General features: G+C 34.1%; 1 protein-coding gene across 3 annotated transcripts in view; it reads right to left on the bottom strand.

Moving 5' to 3' along the window:
- Nucleotides 1-3,085: 3,085 nt before the first annotated feature.
- LOC109059203 (glutamate receptor ionotropic, kainate 2-like) overlaps nt 3,086-15,241 on the bottom strand; it is a 242,839-nt gene continuing 230,683 nt past the window's right edge. For 2 of the 3 annotated variants that reach the window (XM_042755741.1, XM_042755740.1), the window contains 2 exons: nt 12,425-12,675; nt 3,086-4,834 (listed from right to left, as the gene is read on the bottom strand). In XM_042755741.1, coding sequence (XP_042611675.1) covers nt 4,670-4,834; nt 12,425-12,675 — 416 coding nt within the window. In that variant the 3' untranslated portion in view covers nt 3,086-4,669. Of the gene's footprint in view, nt 4,835-10,026; nt 12,095-12,424; nt 12,676-15,241 lie in introns of those variants that run through there. The other variant, XM_042755742.1, reaches the window with a different exon arrangement.

Here is a 15,241-nt window from a genome sequence, read left to right as displayed (position 1 = left end):
TAGGTTTTTAAGTGTTACATTGTCATGGCAATACAATTTTCACAATAAAATCATAATAAATAAATAAATAAATAAATAAATAAATAAATAGTTTACATCTCATAGCTACACTATTTAAACAGTTATTATTTTAATGTTTAAAGATAAGGATGCTTACAATTCCTTGTAAGCGCCTCACTGTAGCTTAGATTTTTTTTTTTTTTTTTTTTTTTTTTTAAAGTTGAAATTAAATGACTCCACAAATGTTAATTGAGTTTAACCTGTACTAAACCCAGAATATTTAATTAAATTTAATTAAATACTTTAAGTAAGCTTCTTCAGATACAGTACATGCTTTGACTGTATATAAAAAAAAAGAAGAAAAAAAAAAAGGTTAGGATAATATATATATTATATCACATAGGGCATCTCAGGAACCACACTCCAGTGGTTTGAGTCTTACCTCTCAGATAGGTCCTTCAAGGTATCTTGGAAAGGTGAGCCTCAGAGGTGAGGTGTGTCCAAGTCACAACATCTAACTATTGGGGTGCCTCAGGGCTCAGTTCTTGGACCGCTTCTCTTCTCTGTCTACATCGTATCACTAGGTTCTGTCATTCAAAAAACATGGCTTTTCATATCACTGCTATGCTGATGACACTCAACTTCACCTCTCATTCCTTTGTGATGATCCAACACTGCTCGCATCTCAGCTTGTCTAACAGACATTTCTTGCTGGATGAAGGACCATCACCTTCAACTCAACCTTGCCAAGACAGAACTGCTTGTGTTTCCATCAAACCCATCATTTCATCACAATTTCACCATCCAGTTAGGGACATTAACCATAACTCCTTCAAAAACAGCCAGAAACCTTGGAGTTATGATTGATGATCAGCTGACTTTCTCAGACCACATTGATAAAACTGCTTGGTCCTGCAGATTTGCTTCATTCAACATCAAGAAGATCAAGTTTATATATATAAAAATTTGCCCCTTTTAGACATGCACTTGCATTTACTATCTGCTTATTTTCTTAAAAAAAAAGAAAAAAGAAAAAAAAAGAAAACGACTAGCTTCTGTAATCTTTTTGTATTATATCTATTTGTTTTCTTTTTATTTATTACAAAAGTAAAAAAAAAGCCTCTAACATTAGCTTGCGCTATTCTTTTTTCCTATTGTGTTTTCTTTTTATTTATTATATTATAATAAAAAAACCTTGCTACGTGTATATTGCATTAAGCTAACTGAGACTTGTTATAGCAATTGCATATCATTGCTCTTTTGTTGATTTTGATTGCTTCCATTGTCCTCATTTGTAAGTCGCTTACAATTATATATATATAATTTTCTTTATTATTTTTTTTTTCAGTGTTTCCGTAAGTGGAACTGGGAATAAGGGAACAAAAATGAGACCACAACCAAGTGTGCTGACTTTTTTAATTACTTCCTTTAAACGTGTGCATCAACTTCAGACAGAAAACTGTGTGCACTTTGTTTTGTTTTCACAATATGGTCAAAATTAGTTTATATCTGAAAAAATCTTTAAATACATCTTATCCATTTGAAACCATTTACACACAACTTCTCGGCACTGAGTACTAGCAGTCTATTAGAAACCGGGGCATTGAATATGAAGCATATTAGCAGTCCTCTTCAATTGTTATATATGTATATATCACACTTCTGAATCAGTTTTGTTGTTTCTATTTATCTCAAGTAAAAATATCTTTCTTTAAATATGATTTATTTAACATGATAAAAATAGGATCTGTCCAAAATGAGTGTCACATCAACACTACCAGGCAAGCTCAGCACTTCTCCTGTCCTGTGTGGGTCTATCATGAACCCTGGCGCAAACTCGTCCTCATGGAGGCCAGGTGATGAGATCCTGTGTTCTGTCACATGGGGCTCATCCATGCAGAAGTGCATCAGTCCCAGGGGCCACTGCGACTTTAAATTCTGGTGTGTGGATTCCACAGGGTGGCCACCCCCGTATCAAGAGAGATGTGCCAATGATTGATTTGTGTTGATAAAAATTATTACAAAATGCTGATATTCTTTAATTGTACAAAACACCTTATTATTTTATTTTTTTATAGAAACCTTACATTTGCACACGTTTACATGAGGACTCTTTTTCTGAAATCTAAACTCAAATTCACAAAGTACATTCATTAAACTGAAATGAAATGTAGTTATTAAAAATAACAGACGTAAAATATTAATTTCAGCTGTGTATTCAAAGTTGCTGTGACCATCACAGAAAGAAAGAAGAAGAAGAAGAAGAAGAAGAAGAAGAAGAAGAAGAAGAAGAAGAAGAAGAAGAAGAAAAAACATTCATAAACCAAATGAAAAATGTTTGAATAAATGCATCACAATAGTTTGTTTTGAGTTCACTCAACTAATTTTTGGAGAGTTGTTCGGATGAATCTCATGAAATTAAAATTTGAGGTGAAATATTATCTTCTAATAAAAAAAAATTACATGAAAGAAATCAATACCAATATGTCTCATAGCATAAATTAAATGAAGCCTATCTTAGGACCATAATTTTTATTTATTCTTTGTGATATTATTGTCAAAACACATTTACCTCTCTTTACTAAATTTATATGAATTTTAACTCAATTCAATTTTAAATAAATCGTTAAATTTAAAGAAAATGTTAAAAATAAAATGTTAAGAATTAAATCATTAAATTTCGAGAATAAAGTCGTTTTGAGAAAAAAAAAACTTGTTACATTTTGAGAAAAAAAGTCAAAATAAGATAAGAGAATAAACTCATTAAATTGCAAGAAAAAAAGTTGTTTCGAGAAGAAAAAAAGTAAAAAGTCAAAAAAATGCTGAGAATGAACGTACTGGTGTCATGTTCATCTGATCTCATTGGACAGTATTAATCATCGTCTGCAGTGGTGTAGGTCGAAGAGAGTATTGCTCATGGATGAAACATTTGATGTGGTCGAAGAGAGTTCAAATTCACCTTTTGCTGAAATCGCTCTTTTTCCTTTTTTCATCACATATCACATCGGAAAAGTCGAAATCAATTGCCTAATGAGTGTTTAGTAATGATGTATTAATTGGGCAGGTTTAGGTGTAGGTAAGCTATAGGGAGGGCTTTGTTGTACCAATAAGGCAGCGTCTATTTAATAATTTGAATAAATAAAATAATTTACATTCTATGTTATTATTGCATATTGTTAATGTACAATACTGAAGTGCAAATTATGTACGTCACTGTTTATAAGTATAAATAGCATCTACTAATAGCAAGTACTATTTACACTTATTGCAAAGATCTGCTACTTTTACGTAGGGTAAACATAATCGCTATTTTCACTTAGTCTAAATAGCACATCGCTAAAAATGCTGCTGTTTGTCACTTAGTGTAAATAGAATATATCACTATTTTCACTTAGTGTAAATAGCATCCGATGTGATATGTGATGAAAAAAAAAAAGGAAGAAGAGTGAGTTCGGCAAAAGGCGGATTTGAACTCTGGTCGATTGCATCATTTGCTTCATTCACGAGCATCGCTCTTTATGACCTATGAAACTGATTAACATTGTCCAACGAGATAAAATGGACATGGCACAAGTGTGTTTATTCTCAGCTTTTATTTCGACTTTACTCTTGTAATTTAATGAGTTTTTTTCTCAAAACAACTTTTTTCTCATAATTTAATGTTTATTCTCAACATGTAATTTTAACTTTTTTTTTTTCTTGGAATTTAATGAGTTTTTTCTCGAAACAACTTTTTTTTCTCATAATTTAATGAGTTTATTCTCAACATTTAATTTGGACTTTTTTTCATCAACATTTAACAAGTATTTTCACGAAACAACGTCTTTATTCTCTAATTCATCTTCTTTGAATAATGTTTAGATATTTTTACTGTAAATGAACAAAAACTGATATTTTCTGTAGGGTACTGTAAATTTGGATAGAACATATTCAGTTGTGCAATGGTTTTAATATGCTTAAAATAAACACAAATGTTGGAATGTGTTGTGGGTCGTACATGTTTTTGTGAGATTCACCATTAGTCATGGTCACACTCTGCAGGGGCCTGAAAATGCAAAGAACTGAAAGTGGTGTATTGCCTGTTGCTATGTCCTGCTTCAATTGCTTGCGAGTGGAGTGTGGGTGTGAAACACACTGAATGATTTCAGTGATATTGCTGTGGTGCTCAGCAAAAGAGTTTTTTTTTTTGCTCCTAAAAGTAGCACAGGTACTGTGGTTTAAAACCTGTCCTTCTTTTGCTTCTGTATTTGTCAGGACGTGTCTCCTCGTTCTCTCTAAAGGACTCAGCTGCTCTCTGTGGACGGACAACAGCCAAATGTGTCATCAAACCAAAAAGAATATGAACATAATGAGCAGACAATCCTCCTTCTGTCACACGCCTCTAGCTGTGTGTGTGTATTTCCTGCTAAAAGTTACCCTGAACCCTGGCATCGGTCACTCTTTGCTCTGGTGGTGATCTGGAGCGATGAGGTAACTAAAATTTTGCCCAGATTCAATTTATTTCCACAGGAAATATGTTTCAGTTTCTGCTGTTGTTTTCAGTAACTAATTGTTTAAAATTACATTTAAGATCCCTTCCCTGTATAGAAAATCGACTTCCTCCCCGCCCAAATTTCTCCCCTTGGAGTTTCCTTTTCCAAGCTCAAGAAAGAGCGAGCTGGTGTCCGTTTTAAGCCATGGTCTCTTTGCCTGGCAGTCTTCGGTCATTGAAGGTATGCATGTTGATGACTTCATCCGTTTTGACCATGACCGGTGGCTGCGGTTTATGTTTGAGTCGGCGCTGGCACTTGAGGGAAACCCTTAGCTCATCCACCATGGCACTGCAGAAGGATCTCTGTGCGGACAGAAGAACACAGCTGATTGGATGTTCCTTCATTTCCAACACACAAACAAACATACTGGCTTTCAGTTCCTGGAAAGGTGGAGGACAGTGGGTGAGTTGGGTCAGTGATAGATAGCAGGTGGTGAAAAGTGAAAATGGGATGAAATTATTATGCTGGTGTCCGTGTGGATGCACAACATGGGCATCATAACTACTGATTTCTCTGTGGCAGATTTCACCTTGCTTCCTCCTGCCAGGATGCTGCATGATTTATTGATGCATATTATTTACCTTTAGATTCATATCATGTATAACTGTATGGCAAGGCAAAAGAAACAAATGGTGAGATTCTCAGCTTTGTAATGGTGAAGCAAGCAAACGTGTGATTGTCATCCTATTTTTCCTTTTGATAAATAATTAACACACATTACAAAACACCCACACCCTATAAAAAGTTATAAAAAAAAAATTAAAAAAATAAAAAAAAAAAAAATAATAAAACAAAAAACACAACATTCACATTCATTCTGAGTAAAAGAACAAATCACCTATGCAGTATATAAAATGAATAATTTCATCTTGCGGCTCACAGGAAATACTGTCTGCTTTTGTGAAGAATATGGCTTTATTTACAGCATTTTCATTTAAGATATGTTTGTGAGAGACGTGTTATATAGGAAATAATAAGGTGCTTGTTAGGCATTCCAATCAGAGTGTTCTTACCCAATGATCTGCCTTCTTCATAGCGACATCCTCCATAACAGCCAATAACAGAACATTAGCATCTAGATTATGATTACTGGCACAGATTTTAATAATTGATGGTTTAAATTTGACAAATTCAGCCACACATAAGAGATTCTGGGTTTAATAGAAAGTATGCTCTATGTACAACGTCAAGCTGTTGATTACCACGGGGGAAAAAAAAGAAAATTGACTCTTCCTCTATTTTTACTAATGCACTCAATTAAAGTCTAGCAAAGCAAAAAAATAAATAAATAAATAAAAAAAATTAAATAAAAATAAAAAAGAAATAAATAATCTACTTAAAGCCATTCAATATAGTGCATTATAAAAGTAGTTTTAATGCATTAATTAGGAATGTAATGCACTCTATAATGCATTGTATGATCTCATGAATAATTAGAAACAATTATAATACTAATATATTCATTGTTGCACCATTAGAAAGTATAATTCATTAAAAAACAAGAACAATTAACCTACAAATATTATAATTCATTTTAACTTTATTAAAAATAAATTACATAAATTATTCAGACCCCCTTAAATTTTTCACTTTATATTATATACAGTGGGTACGGAAAGTATTCAGACCCCCTTAAATTTTTCACTCTCTTTGTTATATTGCAGCCATTTGCTAAAATCATTTGTTCATTTTTTTTTCATCATTAATGTACACACAGCACCCCATATTGACAGAAAAACACAGAATTGTTGACATTTTTACAGATTTATTAAAAAAGAAAACTGAAATATCACATGGTCCTAAGTATTCAGACCCTTTGCTGTGACACTCATATATTTAACTCAGGTGCTGTCCATTTCTTCTGATCATCCTTGAGATGGTTCTTGCACCTTCATTTGAGTCCAGCTGTGTTTGATTATACTGATTGGACTTGATTAGGAAAGCCACACACCTGTCTATATAAGACCTTACAGCTCACAGTGCATGTCAGAGCAAATGAGAATCATGAGGTCAAAGGAACTGCCTGAAGAGCTCAGAGACACAGATTTGTGGCAAGGCACAGATCTGGCCAAGGTTACAAAAAAATTTCTGCTGCACTTGAGGTTCCTAAGAGCACAGTGGCCTCCATAATCCTTAAATGGAAACCGTTTGGGATGACCGGAACCCTTCCTAGAGCTGGCCGTCCTGCCAAACTGAGCTATCGGGGGAGAAGAGCCTTGGTGAGAGAGGTAAAGAAGAACCCAAAGATCACTGTGGCTGAGCTCCAGAGATGCAGTCGGGAGATGGGAGAAAGTTGTAGAAAGTCAACCATCACTGCAGCCCTCCACCAGTCGGGGCTATACGGCAGAGTGGCCCGATGGAAGCCTCTCCTCAGTGAAAGACACATGAAAGCCCACATGGAGTTTGCTAAAAAACAGAGAAATAAGATTCTCTGGTCTGATGAGACCAACATAGAACTTTTTGGCCTTAATTCTAAGTGGTAATGTGTGGAGAAAAACCAGACACTGCTCATCACCTGTCCAATACAGTCCCAACAGTGAAGTATGGTGGTGGCCAGCATCATGCTGTTTGGAGTGTTTTCAGCTGCAGGGACAGGACGACTGGTTGCAGGGAAAGATGAATGTGGCCAAGTACAGGGATATCCTGGACGAAAACCTTCTACAGAGTGCTCAGGACCTAAGACTGGGCCAAAGGTTCACCTTCCAACAAGACAATGACCCTAAGCACACAGCTAAAATAATGAAGGAGTGGCTTCGCAACAACTCCGTGACTGTTCTTGAATGGCCCAGCCAGAGCCCCGACTGAAACCCAATTGAGCATCTCTGGAGAGACCTGAAAATGGCTGTCCACCAAAGTTTACCATCCAACCTGATAGAACTGGAGAGGATCTGCAAGGAGGAATGGCAGAGGATCCCCAAATCCAGGTGTGAAAAACTTGTTGCATCTTTCCCAAAAAGACTCATGGCTGTATTAGATCAAAAGGGTGCTTCTACTAAATACTGAGCAAAGGGTCTGAATATGTGATATTTCAGTTTTTCTTTTTTAATAAATGTGCAAAAATGTCAACAATTCTGTGTTTTTCTGTCAAAATGGGGTGCTGTGTGTACATTGAGGAAAAAAATGAACTTAAATGATTTTAGCAAATGGCTGCAATATAACAGAGTGAAAAATTAAGGGGGTCTGAATACTTTCCGTACCCACTGTATATATATAAATATAATATATAGTATATATATATAGGATATATATATATATATATATATATATATATATATATATATATATATATATATATATATATATATATAATATATTAGTATTAAAATTTTTCATAAATAAAGTTAAAATGAATTATAATATTTGTAGGTTAATTGTCGTGTTTTAATGAATATATTAGTATTATAATTGTTTCTAATCATTCATGAGATCATACAATGCATTATAGAGTGCATTACAATCCTAATTAATGCATTAAAACTTCTTTTATAATGCACTATATTGAATAACTTTAAGTAGATTGTTATTTATTTAATTATTTATTTTTGCTTTGCTAGACTTTAATTGAGTGCATTAGTAAAAATGGAGGAAGAGTCAATTTTTTTTTGTGATAAGCAACATATAATATATATATATACTGTACAACAGTTTGGTCTGGTTCTCAAATCTGATTGGTGGAGAACCGTGAGATATCGTACTGGTATCGCTACAGGAACGCCCTTTCACCATTTGTATCACTCTGCTTCCCGTATTTCTCACAGGGAGTGTCATGGCGGACACCTAAATACACTAAAATGTAAAAATAATACTGTTTTTGTCTCACGGAATGTAGTTTTTTTTTGTTTTTAGGCGAGAATGTACTTGTTTAGACTTCAAATATGTGGTTTGTTAATAAAGATAACGTCTATTTGAAATCTTGCCTCAACCTTTTTTAGAGATGTGAGCTCCAGGGCATCAGTGGCGTTCAGCGCTCATGAACCCGCCGAGTGCAGCCTCACCTCGGCCAGATTTTCTGGTATTTGCCACTGGCTCTGATGTCTTTATAGTGGTTAAACATGATATATAATTTGTTTTGGGTAATTGTAATGGGCAATCTTTGGTCTCATTAATTTATTTTTTGTTATTAATTGGCATTATTATATGGTGACAAGAGAGTCAGCGGTAAAGACTTTTATAATTTACAAGTTAAGATATTTTTACTATTAACAACAGCTTGTAAGGCGCAGTATATGCACTGATCAGCACTGTCATAGCGGACATTCAAACTAATGTTTTATTGTGAATATGAGATTGAGCTGAAGAATGAATGCTGTATCAGATGCAGGTAATCACACTCACTCAGTCCATCTCTCTCATAATAATTTACATATAATACAGAAATCAATCAACACAGTAATACAATAATACTTAAATTAACCAATCACAATTACCAATTGATACTTGTTCTAAAGTGACATTTTAGAATTAGTAACAGAAGCTTGTGCCTAAACTGTCAAACTGAGCTTTGAATCTGTGGTGGAAGGAAGTAGTTCTGCACAAAAGGGTTTTTAAAGACATTCTGTTGTTATTTTTCTTACATATTTACACACTTGTGCTGTCAAATTGTTGTATAAATGCAAAATCACACTCGTAGATGCAATATATGGCTGTATATCAGCATGCTGGTATTTACCTACGGCACTCTGCCTGTCGATATACAGCCATATCTCACGTCTACTCATGTGATATTGCTCATATATATATATATATATATCTCTCTATATATATATATATATATATATTATATTTATATATATACATTGCACTGTATATTATGAATATCTTTATAATGCATTATACAAAAGGTTTTAAGCAAAGTGTTACCAAAATTACAAATAGAAATAGTAGTTTTATTTTTTCTATTATTAGGAATTTTAAGATAAATATTTATATTATTATTATTATTATTATTATTATTACTATTATTATTATTATTATTTCATTGGATCCAACAGCATGATCCAAAATTTGTGGAAATGTATCACATATGTATGTACGGACAGTGGGGACTTTCAGGAGCAAGGATTACTCTTGGAAGGTGGTGGAAGAAATTTGGGAAGTATATTCATGTAAAATGTGCAAAAAAGGAAAACAAGAAACAGAAACATTACAGTAATCCTTTTATTTAAACATTAATTTATATGTGCCTTTGTGCATGTGTGATCTTGAGCATATACACTATCAATTTAAAGATGCACTAAACAAATATTTGTAAAATACATAAAGAAACCATTAACAATGCTAAAAATTATGTTGCAGTTTTCATGAAATACTTGATGTATTTGCCAAAATTATACACCATTATGTAAAGTTTTATTAACAATGTAAATTATTTTAACAATACCTAAATAAATCTGTTTTTGTGATTCTTATCTGGTGGTAGGAAAACCGCAGGAAATCTACATCACATTATGTTAGAACAATTTATATATATATATATTTTTTTTTTATCTAGAGCAATAAGACTGTTGGTCAGATTGTTGGCTCTTTCCTAATCTTACAAAATAGAGGCAATTATAAAATGCAAATTTCTGGGGGAATGCGCTGCTGAGGAGCAAGAGGCATTTCCATATGATGATTATTTATTTATTTATTTATTTTTTTCAGAAAACACTGAACAGAGGACAGCAGCTCAAGTCTTGTACAAAAATGCTTTAATTGCCTCTCTATCCTTTTCAGTTGCCAGATTTGAGACCTAATTTAAATGTTCTCAAATGTGTGTTTTCTATTGCATTGCTTTGTATTGAATTTAAATACTAGCAAAATCACTCATATAAAATTTGACACTTCCATTTAGATCATGAACCCTCAGCACTCTGTCACTCTGTATACAGCCTATACAGTTATGATTATGATGATTCTTAAAAATAAATTTAGTCAAAACCGTTTTCAACCCTTACATCCACTTTTTAATACAACAACATAACTCACTGCTTAGCCACTGTTGTTGCATTGTTGTAGAAACTAACTGGCTGTGACTGCTTCCCAAAAATGTAGGTCCTCTGTCACACATCCGTTGTTTGAACCATGTTGTTAATGTAATCAAACAAGTGGTGGAGTGATAATTCCTGATAATTAATCAGCTTAAGATCAAATTAATGACATAATATTCTTATAAATAATGAACATGGCATCTGAGGACTGCTTCACAATTTTTGTTCTCCATTATTTTGTGGGTTTCCTTACATCACTCCAGGATTCCCCAGGAGATGTGCAATCTTCAAAAATGGTGCTTTAATTTTCTTAACAAACTAAAAGACATAGAATGAAATTTGTATATGTATGGAATGAAGCATATAGATTCCTTATTTTGCTGAAGAGCATGATCTATTCCATATACCATACTAACAAGAAACGATGCTTCTAACCACAGGTCAAGAGCTGCAGTTCCAACCACATCGCTTTGCAATATTGTTCGCAAATGTTTGTTTGAACTATGGATTCAGGAAACATGAATGAACTATAGGTATTTTTCTTTCTATATGTCTCTATATAGAAAGGCACTAGCTCTAGAGTGATGCTCAATATCATTGGCCAGTAGGTTTATCATGTCCATGTAATCATTAAACAAGGATCAGGCAGCAAAATAATGCCTTGCCAGAATATTTGTGAATGTCAATACAATGACTTACAGCAAACAAACAGAAGCACTTAGATAGATCAATATCTATCATTTTCATTTTACTCAGATATTTGCAAGTTATGAATATTTTGGCCGTTATGGCCTCCCATTTAAATTTAGTGCTGATATGCAAATGGGATTAAATGAAATTATTATTCTATTTTTGTGGTGATTACAGAACAAGAGCCATTCTAACTTTTTTTTAATGACTGGCAAAATCTATTCTAAAATAAACAAAGGCAATTAAATGCCTTGTTTTAGTTCCAAAAATGCAAAAATGAAGGCTCAGCGGAGAAGTAAATTATGACAAATATATTAAAACTGATTATTAACATTTTAACAGGACAGTGTGAATGCAAAGAGAACTTCATAGCCTGCTTGGTTTATCCACTCAACTGACATTTGGTTATTTTAAAGAGAATTCTAGAGAAAACACCCATGAAGATCAGATTTACACAGAAACTGCATCATCAAATGGAAATGAATGCTAATAATGATAGGAAAAAAACCTACCAAGCAAACCTGTCCTTTAATCTAGTGAGTGAAATCACAGCTCATGAGTAGAATTTCCAAGATGTAAATTCTTTAAGATGTGCTTAAACATCATATTTGTGATACAAGAGAACTGGAGTTCATTCATTTCAAAGGTTTTTAATTATTAATTTTTTTTTTTTTTTTTTTTTTTTGGGAGAATTATTGTCTACCTCATTATTGACTGTACACTTCAAGCAGTCACTGTTTCAGTAGATCAAGTATACGAGTGAAGTGGATGGGGGAAAGAACAACACATCTGTTCAGGCGGGATGACACAATGGAAGCCATTTGAGCAAGTAAAGCCCAAGCCCTTCTGTCTTCAGAGACTTACATCAAGAAGGACTGTTTGCTCTCCAGACACAGGCACTGTCTGTAAAATATTACCAGTGAAATATACCTCACACTTTGCTCTCAGTACCACAACATAAAAGCCAATTTTAGACAGACTTAATATTGTTTGCATTGATCTGTAACAGATTCTTTCATACTCAGGGGCATCAGTTGAACTCATCTGACTGGCTAGTTTATATTACCCACAATACCCCCGCTGATGAAACACAAAATTGCAGACCAATTTCTTGTGATTATATGTGATTTGTTTTCTCTAAAGAGACTTGCATAATAACCCTAAACTCTTAGTATATCCTAACAGTTTGCAAAATGTTCATTGCAGTCCAGAAATGTGAAAATGTTGCTTTACCTTTTCCAGCTGTGCGTTTTGTTTGGATTTATAGAGAAACTCTCCAACTGCCACAAACACAGAGAGGACGAGTCCCGCAGCCAACACTATGAAAATGCCACCGATGTTCTGGACACCCAGCGCACTGGCCTCCTTATTCTCCTCCTCAGGACAGCCGTTTCCTCGCCACCACTTCTCCTTCATCATGTGCAGCTTCCCTTCTTCCTGTAGCTGCAGGATTGCGATGGTGATCTTATCTCGGTAAGGGGACCCTGAAGGGTTAGAAAGGGGAAACAAGATGCTGAGAATTAGTTCAGCTGAGCATCTGCTTATTTCAGTTGGTCAAATGGATGAAATCTCACAATATTGTCAAGAATGTGTCATATTCTTGACCTACTGGGTCACATTTCACCTCAAAATCAAAAGAAATAAGAAATAATACAGCTGCAAGCAGCCATTCATGAGCAATTAAGCAAGCATTGTAGAGAGCATAATGCCAAAAAAAAGTAATTAAAGACATCTGCTGATGATTTTAAGCAAAATTGTTTTAAACCAATATGATCACTTGTAATTTGTCATAATTGCTTATCACTTTTGACCAATAAGTGGAACAGCCTCTGGCATTGCAGAAATACTTTTTCTAATTTTACTATATATTTTTTTTTATTATTATTATTTTGTACCAGCTTGATGATGATGTGTGTGAAATTTGGTGAAGATTGGGCAAACGGTCTAAAACAAGAAAAAAAAACAAGATTCTTTCGGACCGAGAAAATAGAAAGTTTTTTATAATACATTATTGTGTTTATAAAATATAGTATTTTATCATAAGTTTCAAAATGTATTATGCCCAAAATGGCCAACATGTGACAACTGTGTATGCCGATTTACAGCTAAAGAGACCAGTCTTATTTTAGGCTAGACTGTTCAGAAGTTACAAGTAAAAAAGTCATTTTTTTAATATCTCTCGACCAGTAGGTGGCGCTGTGCCTAAAATGGCTCATTTACCCTCAGGTCATTGTTGTTATAAAGCATACCAAATTTGGTCTGAACCCACTAAACCATTGTAGAAATATAGGATCACATCCATTTTGGCATGCTCTTTGTAGAACATGCTGATGTATCATAACGATTTGGTCTATTGAAAAACTTTTACTTTTTGACTGTCCTCTACCTGTGTGCCAAATTCCATAGTTTTCCTGCAAGCTGCCAAAGAGCGAAGAAGAAGAATAGGTGGCTTCACACCTCTGGTGCTTGGCTCCTAATTTTGTTTAAGAAAATTAAGCCTATTGATGAAGAATTAGTTGTTTTGGATTACAAAACAGACTGAACAATTTGTTCAAGAAAATCACTGCCTCGATGATCCGGTAACAGCAGTTCTGGAGGGGGATATTATAAGTGAATAACGAATTAAATTTCAGTCTGTTTCTGAAATGCATGGCTTCAAAAGTCCTTGAATACAGTGCACCAGTATGGCCTACCTCATTTTTAGAAAAAAGACTTGCAATGAAAATGCTTCAAAATATCAGACAATCTCAAATAAATAATGAAATCTTATTCAGATAATTATAAGGTATTTATACCTTATTCTGGTATTCCTTGTACTGAGTATAAATCAAGAATAAAGCACATTCAAACAAGCCAATGTATAAAACATTCTTATTGACTGCACTACTACAAGACTTGAGGAAAGCTGAGGCAGTGAAAAAGAAACATGAAGTTTGTCACTTCAGTGGTGTGAGATTATGTTTCTCACAGTCTTACGAGCAGTACAGAGGTGAGAAATACAGACACTAATGCAGTGTGAGCCATAAAAGCCTAATGCTGTTTGTTGAAACACAGCTCCCAGGGTGCCATTGATAACACACCAATAAAACCCAATTACATTCGAGGGACTGGCGTTTCCCACTTTTATCTATTTATTTTCTGTCTAATTAAAACTAGTTGCTATTCTTAATTTGAGCTAATGTTTCCTTCTGGGCCTCCTTGCAGGCTTCAATTTGTAACTCTCCCCCATTTCCATCAGCCATTTTACCTCCCTCGCAAAAAGAAGTAAACAAGTCGTGTTCCCTCCATTCAACACAGATCAAAAATGGCTAGAGAGGTGCTTTCTCATTTCATTTGAAATATGAGGTAGAACAAGAGCACTCACAAACCTCGCTGATCCTTTCATGTTGTTGTAGTGGTACTGCTGTAGTTAACTCTCTATAATAAGGATTGTACTATTGCCTGAATAACTGAGCACTCAACTGTTCTTTTGCTCAAATGCACCACACAAGTACTGTATACTGTATATCAAACACAAAGTGCCCTTTATTTGCTGAAATCAAACTCAATTTTATTGTATTTTTTCTTGCTCATTGTTTGCACTTGGGTCATAGGGTTTTGTATAACAGTTGATATAAATAAGTTAATTTGAATATATAAATGTAAATCTGAGTATATAAATGTTAATCTGGATATACAGAGACAAATCTAAATATATACAAGTACATGCTCCCGTACTCTCCATTGTTGAACTGCAAGTCCTCTGCCTCTCAAGCTACCTTGAATGTATGTTTCCCCAGAGTAAGGTGTAGATGACAGGATGTTGATTATAAGATTGGTTAAGCTTCATATTAGAGAGCTGTGTAAACCCCCTATTCTCTTCCAGCCATAGTGTGATTCTATGATTAAATAAAGTCCTGACGCTAATGTATAGCGCTTGAGATATAGTGGTCCAATTAAAACCAATATCACATAATTTCCCAGGTGATTCCTTGAAATATTGAACCTAGTAAAGGGGAAAATGTGCTATGTGATAACATGCATTTATTTATATTGGAATAACAAAAATAA

The sequence above is a fragment of the Cyprinus carpio genome, unplaced genomic scaffold (genome assembly GCF_018340385.1).
Source record: "Cyprinus carpio isolate SPL01 unplaced genomic scaffold, ASM1834038v1 S000006746, whole genome shotgun sequence".
Taxonomy (NCBI): domain Eukaryota; kingdom Metazoa; phylum Chordata; class Actinopteri; order Cypriniformes; family Cyprinidae; genus Cyprinus; species Cyprinus carpio.
This window is presented reverse-complemented; position numbering and strand designations above follow the sequence as displayed.